Source organism: Rhinopithecus bieti, unplaced genomic scaffold (genome assembly GCF_001698545.2).
Source record: "Rhinopithecus bieti isolate Rb0 unplaced genomic scaffold, ASM169854v2 scaffold_19708, whole genome shotgun sequence".
NCBI classification, from domain to species: domain Eukaryota; kingdom Metazoa; phylum Chordata; class Mammalia; order Primates; family Cercopithecidae; genus Rhinopithecus; species Rhinopithecus bieti.
The window spans coordinates 1,251,847-1,270,863 of record NW_016810765.1 but is presented as its reverse complement, the minus strand read 5'-3'; the positions used below and the strand labels follow the sequence as shown (position 1 = coordinate 1,270,863).

Sequence of the window (19,017 nt, the reverse complement as noted above, 5' to 3'; positions counted from 1 at the left end):
GCTTGAGTATGTTTGCAAGGGTCTCACGGTACTTCACACATGCCTGCACTGTACTATTTAGATATTACATAAAGTTAGCTATTTCCCAATGTGACTATGACCTGCTAGTGAGCAGGGTATATAACCTTTTCATACTTGTTATCCCTAGCAGGTTGAATTACACCTGATACATAGGAGAAATTCAATAAATGTTGCTGAATGAATAAAATCAGCACCAATTTACTTTTCTTCTATGGGAATTACATGTCTTGTTTCTTTCCTTCATTTTTTCTTCTGTTACACATTAAATTAATGCCTTTATTGAGCAGCCTGTAGTAACTCCTAGTTCTTAGTCCTGGGAGGATAGAACGAATTCAATGCTCATTAGTGTGTACAACTAGTTTAAATGATTTGTTCACTGCACATTCCCTTTCGCTTGTCCAGAATGAATCAGGTTTGATTATTATGGATCTCTTTAATCTTTCATTTTCTTGGACAAAATTCTACAAATGAGAAATGTTTCCAGCCCTGCTTTACCTCATCTTTCAGACTAATAAAGAATGGCAAGTTTAACACACTCCTTTCTAAAACAGGCACATTAAGGGAAATAATTATATGCCATTGTGCAAGACCTAGTAGAGTTAATGTCATCCCTTCAAGATAGAATATTTGTTTCCAGGGCATCAGGTTCCTGGAACAGATGGTTTTGCTACCTTCCACTTACTATTGCCTGTGCAAGCTAGAGTAATGCATATCGTTGTAATATTTTCTAACCTTCCAATGACAGTAGAAAGAGCATAAACTAAACTATGTTGGTAAGAAAAAAAAAAGCTATGATGGTACAGCAGACTTGAAATCGTGTAATAAGTAACAAAGATTTTTTTCTGGAGGACTAAAGATAGCTCATCTTGAGAAGATTCTGGGCAGCATGAGAGTCATTTCAAAATACTTGCAGAGAGAGAAACATTTCAATTAATTTTGAACAAATAACTTGACCACATGACATGTGTGGGACACATTTTTAAAGATAAAAAGAACTATATAAAATTTAAATTATTGGCAGCTATCACATCACTGATGGTAGTTCTGTCATTCTAAGAGAACGTTGTATATAGCGTGAGATAAAATCAAAGAGTAATTATATTGGTGACACTGAGAACAGAATTTTCAACATGGGGAAAAGATGCAGATATAAAATTGGTGAGAGTAAAACTGAATGGGTTTTAAATTGAAAATATCTGTATAAACTCATGAGCTATTTTATAAGTAAAAAAAGTTGCTCAACTCTGCTCACTGAAAACTCCTAAATATTAATCCAACAGTAATGAGAATTGCAACACTCCTATTGTGGTCTCTAAATATGAGTTTCAAAAAGAAAGGAACAAAAGGTCTCACAGAAAAGGTTGATTCCAGGCCTGGAACACAAAATATACAAGATAATAATGGAAGTATTTATTATACCCGAAAAAGAATGTACTGGGGTCACATTAAAGGACCTAGAAGTCAACTTGAATAGGCTCTCTCTAGCCAAAGATGGGGCAATTCAAGCAAGAATAGGTTTACAACTTCAATGAAATAAAACACATCAAATATGTTTAAGTTCATGAATTTGTAATGAAACTAGGAAAACATCTCATTGGTGCCCTTTAGTGAACACTAGGGAAATAGCCCCTGATACAGAAAATGAAAGAACTGAGGATTAATCTCACCTTTCCTACAAAAACTGTATCTCACTGTGACAAATAATTGATGAGAAGTTTCTCTTCTAGCCAGTAGATGAAGAAGAAATCACAGAACGAGTATCATTATCTGGCAAACCTCAATGAACACTCATAAGGATCTAGGTGATGGCAGCTGCTAATATCCCAGGGAGGGACAAGCAGACATTTTGTACCTACAGATGGAAATGCACACCATCACTGGGAAGCAGTCTTCCCTCACCTTCTCAAAAATAAAATTCAACTTGAATTTGAGCCTTTTGGTCTTACTACCTACCAATTTATTGATATCAGGGATAGAACTTGCAAAATGACCCCATGAGATTGCAGCCAGCAAAATCCAGATCACATGAAGCCTGAAATAACCTAGATTCTTCAACCAAAAATTTTCAAAGGAGAAAAAAATGGAGAGGAGTCTGTAAAATTAAGGAGATTTAAGAGACATACCATCCTTCACCCACTTTTTGATGGGGTTGTTTGTTTCTTATAAATCTAAGCTCTTTGGAGATTCTGGATATTAGCCCTTTGTCAGATGGGCAGATTGCAAAAATTTTCTCCCATTCTGTAGGTTGCCTGTTCACTCTGATGATAGTTTCTTTCGCTGTGCAGAAGCTCTTTAGTTTAATTAGATCCCATTCGTCAATTTTGGCTTTTGTTGCCATTGCTTTTGGTGTTTTAGTCATGAAGTCTTTGCCCATATGGTATTGCCCAGGTTTTCTTCTAGAGATTTTATGGTTTTAGGTCTGGGAGTTGAACAATGAGAACACATGGACACAGGGAGGGGAACACCACACACCGAGGCCTGGTCGGGGGCTGGAGGGCTGGGGGAGGAATATACCTAATTAGGAGATATACCTAATGTAGGTGATGGGTTGATGGGTGCAGCAAACCACCATGGCATGGGTATACCTATGTAACAAACCTGCATGTTCTGCACATGTATCTCAGAGCTTAAAGTATAATAATAAATAAATAAATAAATAAATAAGAGACATATCATTAATCAATCACAATGTATAAGCCTTATTTGGAGCCTGACTCAAAAACAAATGACACAGAAAAATTTTAACATAGGGAAATTTGAAAACTGGCTGGATATTTGATAATATAAATAAATAAATTTTTTATATGATAGTAATATGGTTTTATGAAAAGTAGTTCCTATCTTAAAGAGATAGATACTAGGCTATTCAGTGATGAATGAGGTACGCTATTTGTTTTAAGATAATCAGAGTAACGGGGGCAATAAATGAAAGAATACTGGCCTTGAGTTGATAATTATTGAAGTTGGTAATGGAGATGTGGATGTTCATGATATATTAGTCTCCTGACTTTTGCTTTTAAATTTTCCAAAAGATTTCTATAATACTTACAGTGAAAGCATGTAAACTTGATCAAATATGTAATCCCCAGCCTGGAATTTAGACCAAGTGTTGTTAAGTTTCTGATAAAGTACAAGGAAGTGTTTTTGAGTGGAATCACCCATTACAGAAAGATCCATCTGAGTATATTTCTAGTTATTGAAAACATACTAGATTGGTATTGAGCATGAGCTGAGGGCTTCAATTATGATTGAGACCCATTCTAATTTGGTGGTCTGTGAGCCCTTTTTCAGTATCTTCTTAAAGACCACCTGATTCAAAGTAAGCACTAATTGCAAAAACACGCACAGTGTTTGTTTTTGTGTGCTTGTGTAAATGCACAAATGTTAAGTGGAAGGGCCTGGGACACAGAGCACAGTAATGAAAGAAAAGTCAGAATTAGCATTTAAAACATTTCAGCAGACCAGGAATGAGCTGAAAAAAAAAAATTATGTGGGCCTGCTATGCTTAACTTACTGTGACTGAGAATACTGCTGAATTTCTATGAGTTCTCTAAAAGATAAAAATGATTTCTCTCTCACTAGCTAACACACCCAAAGACCAAGTTTTAAAGGCACTAATTTAATTAAGTTTCAGGACACCATGCAATGAGACTATTAGAAGAACACAGCCCTGTGCTACCTGACCATAGTTTGTTTGACTTTGCTTTAGACACGCTAATTTTGAATGTCTGGATCAGAACTTCTATACCAGTAGGCTTTTTATAAGGGTCAAATCCAACTCACCAGGAAACTAAAAGAGAAAAAAATGTAGAACAAAAGCTAGACTTCTTCCAAATAGTCATTTAAGATTATTCTTTAACTCTTGTACCAAATATTTGAATAGACACTATCCAGACAAACTGACTTTTCTTTAGCATAAAGAAATTAGGTTTCTCATCAGGTTTTCCTCTTTTTAATCATGGAAGCAATAAGTGGTGAATGCATTTTTGACTGTCCACATCATCTACCATCAAAAAATAACACCTCTGCATTCTGAACCCAATTTCAATTCCAACCTATGCAATTAAGCAATCAAATTCTGTTTCAGGAATTAATAGTTTTCTTCTGCAGGTCTCCCTGTAATTTCACTTCATCTGCTGTGGAGAAGCTCTTCCAGCTTGAATCATCTGCATTTTGGACTATCCACCACCAGTCTATAATTTCAACCTGAGGCTGAGGCAGCCTACCAAGGACCTCCTTACACTGGAGAAATTGGAAAAATCATATTGATGTGCATGAGAATTCTACTTGAAGATGGTTAATCCTTTCTCCCCAGGTGATTTAGGCATTTTTCTTCTTTCCAATTCTTTTCATCACTGGATTGCTAAAAATCATTCCTTTTACTCCATTAATTTCCTAGCCAAGTCCACTGCCAACCAAAATTAAGAAAAAGAAGCATTCCAGATGCCTCTATCTCAGATAATGTTAGAACTTGAATCTCAACACAGGACATCTGAAGGCATAATCACCTTTTAGAAGTAGCCAAATTTACTTCTGTGAATTTGTAAATGAAGAAATCTAAATGACCGGCTCTCTCCTCACATAATATCCACAGACATTTATTGAGCACTTACTAAAGGAACCCTAGTTATTGGCAGAGAGATAGGTTACAGTAAGCCAGAAAAATGTGCCTTGATCACTACAACTAATCTCAATACTGAGTGAAAAGTAAATGAGCAATGAGGTATCAGAGCAACTGTTTGATAGAATAACTTGAATCAACATGTTCAGGAAGGACAACCACAGATTAAGACAGGTCAAGGGTCAATCCTATCTGCTCTCCAAAAGAGAATGAGTTACTAATTAAAGAAATATCTTAGCTAAGATCTTGATTAAAAAAAAAAAAACTTTGTTTCTGTTAACAGAACCATCATGGTAGAGAGGGGCCCAGAGGGCAAGACTACTCAAGTATTTTTTACTCTTTGAAAGCAAAGCTGAGAAAATAAATTACCAGTATGAAATAAGTTGTATCTTGTGCAAGGAAATTCTTAAAAGGTTGTAATAATTTGCACTCGCAGAAATAGATGTTATCAAAATGATTTTTCTAAGTGGACCATTAATTATTGGTGTCTTCTGGAGGCACTTTGAGTAGTTACTTATAGGTTAATTTAACATTCTTTTTGTTGTTGTTGTTGTTTTGTTTTTTGAGACGGAATCTCGCTCCGTCACCCAGGCTGGAGTGCAGTGGTGCTATCTCGGCTCACTGCAAACTCCGCCTCCCGGGTTCACGCCATTCTCCTGCCTCAGCCTCCCGAGTAGCTGGGACTACAGGTGCCCGCCACCATGCCCAGCTAATTTCTTGTATTTTTAGTAGAGACGGGGTTTCACTATGTTAGCCAGGATGGTCTCGATCTCCTGACCTCGTGATCTGCCTGCCTCAGCCTCCCAAAGTGCTGGGATTACAGGTGTGAGTCACCGCGTCCTGCCAATTTAACATTCTTAATATAGCCACTTCCATCACAACCATCATGTGGGACAATGAAATCGCAGTTATCATAATTATCATAACTTAATTAACAAGTACCCAATTATAGTTCTGCCAAGTCCCAGTAGGCCAGCATCAACTGATTAGGCAAAAGGATAAAAATTACCCAAATCCCTACCCATAAAATGCTCCCCTTAAGCTTCATTAAAGAAGGCAACATGGTCATCGCATTTACTATTTTATCCTTGGCATCAGGAATAATATAGGTTCTTGGAAAAAATAAATCTTTGCCAAATATAAATGAATGAATAAATAAATGCATTAATAAAAGTCTTCTTCATAGGAACTTTGATTCAGTTGGGATTCCCTAAGCTGTAGAACAAATACAGACCACACCTGAGATACAAGTTTGCTTTTTCTTGGAATTATTAATTATGAAAATTTTTATCTTGTGTTATTGATTTAATGAATACAAAGTTGGTTGTTGTTTTTTTTTTTAAGGAGGTGCTATTATTCCACCTCAGTCATTCACATGTTTGGCTCCCTAAATAGCCTTGGCCCAGTATTTGGAAGTCTCACAGGTCTAAACTCATCAAGGAAATGAGAGATTTTCAAAATGCCATAGTAGAAATAGATGTTCACAAACTACCACAGAAAATTATGATTACTACCCACAATGAAAGAAATACTGGGTAGAAAACAAATGATAAAGAAATATTATGAAATATTATTGACTTTTTCTTCCTATTGAAGTCATCATTATTGGGAAGAGAACAAGATCAGAGAGGGGTGTGTGTGTGTGTGTGTGTGTATGTGTGTGTGTGTGTGTGTGTGTGTGTGTGTGTATGAATGAATCCTGTTAAAAGTATTGTCAGCATTTGCAACTATTAACAGATTGGACCTCCATCTAGCCCACAGACCTAAGTGAAATAAATAGTCCTCTGTGACTAGAAGCCAAGTAGGAAAGTTGTAAATGCACCAGATATGAGGGTCAAATCACAAGAATACCTCAGGAACACAACACCCAATTCAAGATATCAGAAAAAGCACTCCCAGATAAAATCACAAAGACATAATTTCTTCCAAAACATACCAAAAACAATCATAAAACACCCATTTCTCCTTTTACTGGCAGTTTATTGAAGTTAAAGTAAACTAGAAATATAGTACAGTATAAACATTAGCACAAATAATGTTTTATTTATTCATGCTTTATTAATCCATTCATTCATTCAACACATATTTATAGAGGCCTATTATATGTCAGGAACTATGTGAGTCACTAAGGTTTCCATGATGATTTTTATGGTTTCTTCCTCCATAGAATGTATCTAATGGGAAAGATAGTTATCACACGATCACAAACAGAAATGGAAAATTATAACTGCATTAAATACATAAAAAGAGGTTTGCATGGTGACATAGCAAATGGAGTGGGTGACGTAGCTACTTAAGATTATGGGAATCTCAAGGGAGCACTGGAATTAACCCAGCAGAGGGACACGGGAGAAGCATCCAGGCAGAGACCATGTGTACACGATCTGTGAAGGGAAGGAAGTGGGTATGTTCTATGAAGAAAAATAAGGCCTATGGGCTGAAAGCAGAAAGCGAAGTAGAAAGTATTGCAAGATGTTTGGAGAGGTGAGCAGAGAACAAATCACGTGAGGCCTTAAAGGCAATGGCATGGATTTGGGTTTTTATTCTTAAAACAGTGGGAAGTCTTTTCAAAAGTGTTAAGCAAAGGGAAGTGACTAAATGGGGAGGTGTTTTCTTTGGTTGGTTGGTTTGGGGTTTTAATAATCACTCTGGCTACTGTATGAGGAACAGACCGGAAGAGTTCAGAAGTAGAAACTGGGAGGTGGGGTCGGGTGCGGTGGCTCACATCTGTAATCCCAGCACTTTGGGAGGCCGAGGCGGGCGGATCACAAGGTCAGGAGATCGAGACCATGCTGGTTAACATGGTGAAACCCCATCTCTACTAAAAATATAAAAAATTAGCCAGGTGTGGTGGCACATGCCTGTAGTCCCTGCTACTTGAGAGGCTGAGGCAGGAGAATTGCATGAACCCTGGAGATGGAGGTTGCAGTGAGCTGAGATTGTGCCACTGCATTCTAGCCTGGGCAACAGAGTAAGACTCCATCTCAAAAAAAAAAAAAAAAAAAAAAAAAAAAAAGAAAAAAAAGAGAGAGAAAAGGAAAAAAAAAAAAAAACTGGGAGGTGGATAACTAGCTGTTGTAGTAGTCTAGTTAAGAGACGATGGCTTAGACTAAAAGGCGGTGGTGGAGAAGGGAAGATGGCAACTGACTCAAGAGGTAAAACAGCTTTGACTTGGTGGTAGATTGGCTTTAAGGGTAGAGTCAAGGATGACATCCAGGTTTCTCTCTACTCGCTAAGAGCAAAAACAGTGGAAGCAGGTAAATTTGGGGGGTAAGATCATGAATTTGGTTTGGAAAAGTGCAGAGGAGTTGACATAGCAGACCTGAGACTGGTGGCCTTTGAAAGTCCTGTGTGCAAGGTTGGGCTGGTTGGCATCTGGGAACTTGGGTTTCAGGAGGGTTCCCTGCTATTCCCCAATTAGAATTGCTCACTGCACTTAAACTGTTTATACAAATGATATGGTTTATTGTGAACACCTGCTTTTCTTCTGTGAATATGGAATTTTGGTATATGGTGGGCAAAGGATGCCTATGAGACCATCTCCTAATACTGAGCACTGAGTCTCTAATGAGCTTCCCTGGTAGACAGCATTTCACCTGTGTGGTCACAGTCCAGTGCTTGAGGAACTAAGTACTTTCTGTGTGATCTACTAAAGTAAGTCTCTTGGAAGCTTGATCCTGGTTTCCTCCAGACTTTGCCCCATGTGCTTTTTCTTTCTGCTGATTGTGCTTTGTACCCTTCTTAGGAAATAAATCATAGCCATGAGTATGACTACATGATGAGTCATGTAAGTCTTCCTAGTGATTTACCAAATTTGTAGGTGGTCTTGGGATCTCCGAAACAAGGTACATATTGACTTTGAATTAGTAATGTCATGAAAGCATGGTATACATCTCCTGGGGTAGCTCTTGGCTGGAGATCAAGACATGGGCCCATTGATGGTATGTGATCTCTCTAGGCTCAATATGCAGTACAACTAGCCATGTAGAACTAGATGTTCAAGCAGAAATGATCTTAAGAAAGTATCTAGTCCAGATTCCTCAGTTTTTCAAATGAACTAAGGTTGAGAGAGGTAAATACCTTTCTAGAGGTCACAGAGCTAGGACCAGTACAACAAAGCTACATCTCAACTCTTACGAGTTCCTACCAGTTCATTATTTACTGCCTAGCTGGCATCTGTCCTTTCTCAAGAGGTCTCCTGCTTGCATCAGAATGTGCCACATGGTTGCAGATGTCTACCATGTTGCATTTGCAATTAAAACAGCTAAATAGGGTGTCTTAAAAGGACGATTTCCAAGCTGCCAGGACAATAATGCCACAAACTCCACCAGATTTTATGAGTCAAATGACAGTATAAATCATTAGAAAAATGTGTGCCAACCACAGAGACAGTGATGTCTCAAACTCATGGAGTACTGAACACCATCCAGTTGGCTAAGAAAAAGCCATGGGGCTTAAAATCATTTTTCACAATTACTATCCTAGCTAGTTCATAGCTTTTGGCAGATATGCCCCACACGCATAACCAAACTCAGCTAATTTTCACTCTGCTGATCGACAAATATGAATTTTTTCCCCCTCAGAAAGACCACCCAGAGAGCGTTCATGAAATCTGAGGTAGTGCATCAAAAATGAATCCATTTATTACAGTCTGCCTTTAAATAATGCATATTAAATAGGCCACCCAATATTCATCACAAAAAGTTCTACTGTGCTAACTAGGATGATGAGTCAGGAGTACCAGACATGAATTACTAGAGTCTGAGAGTCAAATAGAAACACTTCTGAGTCCTGGCCAGGCGCGGTGGCCCAGGAGGCGGAGCTTGCAGTGAGCTGAGATCTGGCCACTGCACTCCAGTCCGGGCGACAGAGCAAGACTCCGCCTCAAAAAAAAAAAAAAAAAAAAGAAAACACTTCTGAGTCCTGTGAGGCAGAAAAAAAAAATTGTGTGTGTGTGTGTGTGTGTATTTAAAGTTATTTACTATGGGCTTCTCCAAAATCATTATTGGCTAACAGTTAAACTTGAAATACCATAAATGCGACATCAATTTCCTTAAGCAATGAAATATTTACATAACTAAAGGAATAAAAGATCTTTTCTACTAAACTCACATTTTCAGCCAAGTGTCATTTCTAAGTTGTCATCTTGGGACTATGCAATAGCCCAGCTGTTGAATCCCATGCATCAATGTGTATTTTACGCTGATTTCAAAAACACACATCTATTGTAAATTGAACAAGCCCTCCTACAAAGAGAAGCCTCCCACCAACAAGGGAGAACCCTCACAATGTATTTCGAATTCAGTGCAAGTAGACTCTGCAGAGGATAAAGAGATGCTACTAAAATAGAGATCACAAAGGACTTCAATCATATAGATGATACTCCATTCCTTAGTTTGGGGGTGGGTGGACAGCCATTTCAATATTTATTTATTTGTGATTTTTAGAGATGGGGTCTTGCTCTGTCTCCCAGGTCAGAGCATAAATGGTGCAATCATAGCTCACTGGAGCCTCGACCTCCTAGACTCTCAAGTGATCTTCCTGCCTCAGCCTCCCAAGTAGCAGGAAGTACAGGTACATGCCACCACGCTTAGCTTATTATTTAATTATTATTTTACTTTTTTTTTTTTTAGAGAGGGGATTTCACTCTGTTGCCTAGGCTGTCTTGAACAATCTAAATATTTTATAATTTTAAAAATATTTAACTCCCTGAACTTTCTCAATTGGTAGTCCCAGATTCTTGGGGAAGAGTCTTACTTCACCTTGCTCTCTCTAGAGTCAAACTGAGTTTTCTTTAGTCATGAAAATATGGCTCATTGTATCAGCTGGTACCTTAAAACCAATTCTATTACACTGAGTTCCCAAAGATGTGGCCAAATTCTCATGACCTTTCCTATCAGATATCCTTTGTCTCTGGAGAAGCTTGAAAGAATATATAAGCCGGCCGGGCATGGTGGCTCAAGCCTGTAATCCCAGCACTTCGGGAGGCCGAGATGGGCGGATCACGATGTCAGGAGATTGAGACCATCCTGGTTAACACGGTGAAACCCCGTCTCTACTAAAAAAAAAAAAATACAAAAAAAAAAAAAACTAGCCGGGTGAGGTGGCGGGCGCCTGTAGTCCCAGCTGCTCAGGAGACTGAGGCAGGAGAATGGCGTGAACCCGGGAGGCGGAGCTTGCAGTGAGCTGAGATCCGGCCACTGCACTCCAGCCTGGGCGACAGAGCGAGACTCCGTCTCAAAAAAAAAAAAAAAAAAAAAAAAAGAATATATAAGTCAAGGGTATTTTCAATCAGTGAAGGTAAAGTGAAAATATCTTCTCATATTAAAGCTGCCAGCTTTCCAAATAGAAAATTGTGTCAGTAAGAGGAAGGTATAAGATCAAGAAAAAGTGAAATTGACCAAGTGTGCTTTAAAATGCCCCATAATTTTAAAAAGCCTTTCTTTCCGCATCTGATAACTGGGAGGCTGTGCTCACACAAACTTGGGTTTAAATATGGTAGGAAAGTGGTGTCTCAAAGGGGTTTTGAGACCCCAGCATCAGTATCAATTGGAAACTTGCTAGAAATACAAATTCCCAGATTCTGTGCTGGGGGTTGGAGGGTAGGCAAGTTTTAAGAATACCTCCAGGTGATTCTAATGCCTGTCCTTTATGGAGCATGATGTAGAATTATGTTACAAGTAAATGACTGAGTTTGAACACCAGGGTCAGTCCCTGGAAAATGGTGTGACTTTGGGCAGGTGACTTAACTTGGCTTTCATTTCCTCATCTATAACATGAAGATAATAACTGTAGTTATTAACTCACTGGAACACTGGTGATCAGATAATACACCTGAAAGTGTGGCAAAATGCTTGACACACACTAAGTGTTCTCTACCATGGAAATGACACAGGTTTGCTTTTATTACAGAGTTTGCTCATCTATTTATTCAATCAGAATTTATTGAGCATTTACCACATACTATACGTTAGAATCACCTGGGGAATTCTGATGACATCCCACTGCCTTAGCCCCACTCCACACCAAAACCTAAAGGAAGGCCCAAGCTTGGATTTGTTTAATAGTTCTGCAGGAGCTTCTAATGGAAGAAACAAATCTGCAAGCAAAAATTACGGGCCAATGTCCAGGCAGCAGAGGCTAGATGTATGCACATGATCCCGGAGAAACTTTTAGCACGGAGTTGCTTGCCCAGTCAAGTTTTCTTTGATGCTTATATATTCCTCACCTGCTTCATTAATCTTAGGAGGTATGAACCATGTTTTTCTAAACTCTCAGTGCTTAGCACCATGTCTAACAAATAATAGATGCAGGAGAAGTTTGTCAATGCAACAAGAAGTGAGTTGAATTTCTAGGATTAACCCTCCAACTCCTAGAAATCTCAACACAGTATGTCAGGATAGAGCAGTAATGATACAGCTATCATATCCATAACAAACTCATAAAAGCACTTTTCCCTGAATATGTTGCCCAAGCCTCAAGGCTAGATATGATGATTTTGCACACCAGTTTCCAAGGGGAGGAGCGACATGGGAAAACTTTTCAGTTAATTAAAAGAGACACTCAGGCACACTTCATGCCATTCTTTAATCTCCATTCTCCTGTGATAAATATTGAATGACAGAAACGGGTCCAGGCTAACAAGCTGGAGGCAGGACCCTACAGAGGTCAGAAACACTGCAGCAGCTCCAGGGCTCAGGAAAAGGAAGAAGGATATCAGCACCTTGCCTGGGTTGTGTCAGTGATGTGCTGCCAAACAGTACTCCAAAGAATGCCCACTGGACATGGGCTCTCACCCTTCTTTGACTAATTTAAATAAAAGGTAAAAAAAAAAAAAGGAACTACCATATATTGCAACTAAGAAGCCAGAGAATAATAACAATTATGATTGACTGAGGGTTTTCTGGTGTCAGGTACTGTGTTAAAGCCATCTCATTAAACTTTCATTTAATTGTGGTAGCCGGCCTCCAAGATGGCTCCCAACACTCCTTACCTCCTAGTACATCACCCATACATATTCCCTGTTACACTGAATCAGCCTTGACTCCTATGACCAATAGAAAACTACAGAAATAAGGGTCTGTGACTTCTGAGGTTAGATGTCATAAAAGACATCACCACTTCCAACATGACCTCTTGGATCACCTGCCTGGGAAGCCAGTACCATGTCAAGTGGACACTCACACAGCCCTGTGGTGAGGCCCACATAGAGAGGAACCCGTGTGCCAGCCTTGTGACTGGGCCACCTTGAAGTCTATCTTCCCACTCTCACCAAGACTTTGAGTCTTCCAGCTGAAGCCCCAGACATCCCAGAACAGAGGGAAGTTATTGTCCCTGGGCTCTGTCTGAATTCCTGACCCTCAGAATCTATGAGATAATTGTTTTATTTTTTTTAAATTTGAGAGGGGGTCTCATTCTGTCACCCAGGCTGGAGTGCAGTGGTGCAGTCATGGCTCACTGCAACCTCTGCCTCCCAGGTTCAAGGCATCTTCCCATCTCAGCCTCCCAGGTAGCTGGGACCACAGGAGCACGCCACCTCGCCCAGCTACATTTTGTTTTTCTGGTACAGATGGGGCTTCATCGTGTTGCCCAGGCTGGGAGATGATTGTTTGAAAAACTAAGTTCTAACAAAACTAAGTTTTGTTATGCAGCAAAACACCACTCATACATAAGAGCTAGACACTTTTATGTTACTGTTGAAGAGAGTTGGACCAATTCAATCATGGAGATTCTAAGTGAAGCAGTGGGGATGGGCATCCAGCTTTGCAGATCTGACAGTCTTGCCTCTCGTTCTGTCCTAACAGAGAAGCATAAGGTATGGAACCTGCTTCCCATTCCTTTTATTAAGGGAAAGTAATCATTTAACAGGAATCTGTAATGCACTTTGATTGTCCTCAAGATACTTTGTTTATCCTACAGGGAACCCACCATTCTGTCGTGTGCTTCAGTCATTTATCTCTGGATAGATCAGAGGCTTCCTCACAGCACCCGTAAATAGCAGAAGGGTGGAGACAAGATGCTGTGCTAATCCCGTGCACTCTGCATCAACCTGCCTGCCTTGGCATCTCCACCACGTTCAGGCTTGGTGATCTTAGGTAAGTTAACTAAATTTCATAAGCCTCACAGATTTCTCATTTTAAAATTAGGGCCAATTTTAACACATGCATTTGTTCCAGATGCATTAGAAAAGCATTCATGGCCAGGCACAGTGGCTCACACATGTAATCCCAATACTTTGGAGGCCAAGTGGGAGGATCATCTGAGCCCAGGAGTTCAAGACCAGTCTGAGCAATACAGTGAGACCGTGTCTCTACAAAAAGTTTAAAAGTTAACCAAGCATGGTGGCATGCACCTGTGGTCCCAGCTATTTAGGAGGCTAAGGTGGGAGGATCACTTGAGTCTAGGAGGTCAAGATCAGCCTGGGCAACATGGTGAAACCCCTTTTCTACAAAAACTACAGAAATTAATCAAGCATGGTAGTGCACACCTGTTGTCCCAGTTATTTGGGAGGCAGAGATGTGAGGGTTGCTTGAGCCCAGGAGGTCAAGGCTGCAGTGAGCCGGGACCACATCACTGTACTGCAGCCTGACACAGCGAGACTCTCTCAAAAAAGAAAGAAAAAAAAACCCAAAAACCTCATAAAGACTTGGCACATTGCCTGGCGCATAGTAAGTGCTCAATAAATGTTACCTATGTGTAATATTATCATCAAATATGTGTTGTAAAACACCCAACATGTTAAATGGCCAATCAAAAGCTCTTCTCTCAGTCTTTCCTCATGTCAGAAAGACATGAATAATAGTGGTTCTTCAGAGTGACAAGATTTCACTATGCAGGCACTGAAACCTTCAGCCACTAGGCTAGCCAAAGGGCTAAAGCCTTGGTCATGGCTCCTGCTAGAGCCCAGTCTGCCCTGCTGGGGTGATGAGAGGATCGGGGAAAGCTGCCAGATAGTTCTACTGTCCAGTGGATCATACATAGACAGCAATTTGGCTCTTTCCTACGAGAACAAGCAAACAGGGTCTCTCTCAATCTGGTCTTATAAACAGGGGTGTAGAGGCAGCTTTGGTTCCTCCTATATCTTAATCTCATTACATTCTTATCATTTTGTCAGTGCAGACAAAGCTCCTCAGCTCCTGCCAGTGCTCCCTCCAATGCCTTCCCTTGGGGTTCACTCTCTGCGAGTGTGGGGGCTAATAAGCTGCCACCTATCCTGCTGTCCCTCAGGGGATTCCCACCGAAATGATGCTTAGATTCCCATCTTCCCTTGAACTTAGCTTTAAGATTCCTCCCTTTTTTCCCCTTAAACATGAGAAAGATTTCTGTGTAAAATTCTGTTTGGGGTCCAAAATATTTCCATAACCTTTTATTTCTGGGTAAGACCAAGAAAAGGGAAATTAAGAGAAATACTAGCCACATTCACCCATCTCAAAATAAGCACAAATTCCCAGCCTTACAAGGTGCTGGGTTAGGTTTCTGGGGAGATATCAAACGGGATCAAGATGCAGAGCTTGCCATCAAGTGACCCCCAAGTCCAATGGGGAAGGTTAAAAAACAATATGAATAACTACAGGGTAAAGTGCCATGATGGATGCCATGAGCAGCAGGGAGAAGGTCCAAGAGACGAGAGGAGGGAAAATGATAAAAGACAGGAACATAGGGAAGGTCTTCCAGAGCAGTCAGCCTCAGGTGTGGGCTCTGAGGACAGGGGATCCTGCCCCAGGGAGGTAGGGAAGGGCACTGAACGTACTGCAGGCAGAAGGAATGGGAGACAGGGAGCCAGGAAAGCATGAGGCAGCTATGGAAATGCTATGGATTCGTGTCCTTCTTTCAGTTTGGAGACATTTTGTAAAAAATCAAGAACAGGAATACAAAAACTAAAACAAGAATACAACAGCTAAAGTAGTATAGTGAATAATATGCTGGCAAAGTTTAGCAATAAAAACTTTCAAGACAGAAAAAAGTAAAGGGTGATTTACACATTATAGAGCAAATTGGTGACATGTGGATTTCATGAGTAAGAGTACGTAACATATTCAAATTCATTTCTCAGTGATCACGACCTAAAATCCCTAAGAGATTAGAGATGTATGTTTTCAAAGGAGGCCGTGCCAAGTGAACTGGTGGATTACTCTTCCCAACAGGTTAAGTAAGTTTCCTTCACCGAAAAATCTTTTGCTTGAACCATGAACTACCAAATCGAACACTTTCCAACGATTTATTTTCCTGGTCTACTTTTACAAAGTTATTACCTAAAGTGAGAGGATACATATTAGATGACACAAGTTTGGGGTCTGTTACTTACCAGCAGAGTCATTTCAGTGATGTTCAAGAACCAGTATGCATTAGCCAGATTAGTTTCAAGGTGGAGTAAATGTGTATCAGAGGTGAACATGATTATTGATAGGTCTAAGGGTGTGTGCATCTTTGCATATTTTTCTATCCTCTGGCCCAAACTTAGAAAGTTACTGCACAAAGTAAGCTCTCAAACAGAATTTCTGTGAATCGGAGCTCCCTTCTTTTTCTCTTTATTACAATCAACAAGCTAAGTTAGAAAGAAAATCCAGACAGCATCATAGGCCATTAACCAATCTCAAATGGTGGGTATTAAGATAGGAAATAATCCCTGGTCAGTATTTCTGTGTCCTCCCAAGTCCAATAGATTCTCCGCATACAATACAAAACTGGATGGCATGGCCCTAGGCCAGGCTTCCTTAGCAAGCTTACCATATACCACATGCTGGGCCACTTGGGATCATTGAAATAGGTAGACTGGGCACGACTGAAGTCATAATCCCTCTTTGTCCGCTTTTTTACCACTTGCTGTTGGATCCATTCCACCTGCCAAGAAGGACATTTGGTGAGTATTCATGTTCCATCAGGGTTAGCACAACATAAATGACAGTCTGAGGCATTTCCCATCTTAAGTCAATGCGATTTAAGTCACAGGTTTCATTGCGGCAACTAAAATCTCTGAGTCTAAGTGCTCAGAGATTCCTTAGAAACCCAGGGTTTTTTTGTGTTTGTTTAATGAAAGTAGGGATTTCAGTGTTTTATGTATAGATTATTTATATATCTCAACAACAAGCGAAACTTTTAGCTTTCTCAGAAATTCTATTTACTTCCAATTCATTAAAATTGGTAATGTTAACTTTTAAGGTAATTTTCATCCTTACTTTATGCTAAGGGCTAGTCAACTTTTCTATAAAGGTCCAAAAAATAAATATTTTAGGCTTTGCAGGTCACATGGTCTCTGATGCAATCACTCATTTTGCCATTGCAGCAATGTAGATGATTTATAAATGAATGGGTGTGAATGTGTTCCAATAAAACTTTATATACAAAACCAGGCTGGATTTTGTTCCACATGCCACAGTTTATAATTCCTGACCTAAAGTATGCATCAATTTTTTAAAACTTTCTGGGAGCAAAATGCTCCAGGATCACAATTTTTTTTTAAAATGGCTTTCTACAACACCATGCAGTGGAAAAGCACTATTTGGAGAATCAGAAAAACCAAATCCCTAGTCCTATCTCTGGCACAAAATTGGAGAAGCCACTCAATTTCCTGAGCCATAGGCTCCCTGCCAGCTCTAAAATTCAAACACGCCCTATTTGAGAAAAGTCTCAATATTTAGTTATAAACTTGTTTAAACAAAGTAACCAGAAACCTTGAATGCAGAATTTATAACCTAGTGGTAGGGGTATGTATGGGAACACTTTCTTTAAAACAGATTATCATTATGGCAACACAAAAATAAGCATGTTGCAGTTTTAGTGGGATGTCTCAAATGCAGAATCAGCCCTGGTGGTCTTCTTCAATTTGTGCCTAAATGCTCCTTTGTTTGATTTCTTCTGGTGATAGCTCATTTAGTCACAACGCTCTGGAATGTTTTGTTCCACCATTTATTACCCCTCTCTACAAAGGAATTAAAAAATGAGTGGGGAGGAAGCGGGCTTTGTAGTCCACTGCCGTAATTCCATATCCAGCCATTCAGTGAACATTTTAAAACCTCTCTCACCTACTCAATTAAAAGATTACCGGAGGAGAAGGGATCCTAAGGCATCCTTCTCAATCAAAGTAGAGCAGCAATGATGGGTGTGCATGTACATCTTCTATTTCCAGGAAACATTTTAACCTCTTCATTTCAAAAAATCTAAGGAATGCAGTTCATTCACTCATTCATTCATTCAACGAACAAGTGCTAGGTACTGTGTTAGAAATACGAAGATGAGTAAGAATTCGTTTTAACTTTGAAGGACTTACACTTTATCAAGGAAATGTAACAAGTATTCCACAATTCTCCACTTCATAAAAATATCTTTACCTCCATGAATGACATCTGACACAGGCCCTATCACTGTATTACTTAGACTATTTATGATGATTTTGACTATGCAACTTGTAATCCTTATATTACTATCTGTAAGTCTTACCCCAATAAAGTTAACAAGTTCATATTTGCATGCTTGGTAAAAGAAGGCTGCTTAGACAACTCTTTTCAAAACGAATCCTATATTGGCAGTGGCCTTTCCTAATGAAGCATTCATAAATTCCACACTGCCAACCTATATATGTACATAAACCAGAAAGTATCATGCCTCCCCCAGTGTGGACTCATTAAAGAGACTGCTAGAGATCAGGAAAGTCTATCCTGGGGTGGGAGTGGATAACTGTTCCTTAGAAAGACACTATAAATATCCACTTCTCCCTGTGCACACATTCAAACAGACAAATGAAATAAGTATGTGAGAAAACCAAGTGACAGCCATTTTCCTAGATGAACTATAGGTACTAAAATAGAACAGAATATCTTACCCAACAGCATCCCTTCTATAATTTTACCAAACAAAAATGCTTAGTTACAAGACTGAGTGGCCAGAAGGTGACACAGCAGCTTGGCATCTAGATTTGACTACAAGTCACTCTGTCTGATCACAGGGCTGCAATACTCAAGAAAAGTTCAGTGGGTTTTTTTTTAGTGTCAAATACCATGTATTTTGCCTTGGTGCCTTATGGGTATGTGTATATAGCCCTGTATTTTTTGGAAAGTGGGAAAAGCACCTCTTGGATCGGAAGGTTTCTATGACTGGAAAGACCATATTTATATTTTTAAGCTATTATCCATATGTCTATCCTTGAGCTCTTTAAGGAAAAAGCCAGAGGTAATGCATTATACAGATTTTATTTCTTGCCAAGAAGCCTCATGCAAAGAAAAGATACTTAAAAATTCATTTTCATAAAACTATGGTCAGCCTAGGAGAAGGGAATTATTGTGTGTTTTTCCTCACTGGCTTAACTTCTGAAAGTTCTATTTCCAATACATTAAGGAACTACAGTTAATCCAGAGTGTAAAAGCTACAGGACCTTTGAA

General features: G+C 39.5%; 1 protein-coding gene across 5 annotated transcripts in view; it reads right to left on the bottom strand.

The window, feature by feature from the left end:
- Positions 1-19,017, bottom strand: part of PCSK5 (proprotein convertase subtilisin/kexin type 5) — a 483,293-nt gene that overhangs the window by 370,389 nt on the left and 93,887 nt on the right. For all 5 annotated transcript variants that reach the window (XM_017892732.1, XM_017892728.1, XM_017892730.1 and 2 more), the window contains exon 3: positions 16,370-16,483. In XM_017892732.1, coding sequence (XP_017748221.1) covers positions 16,370-16,483 — 114 coding nt within the window. The remainder of the gene's footprint in view (positions 1-16,369; positions 16,484-19,017) is intronic.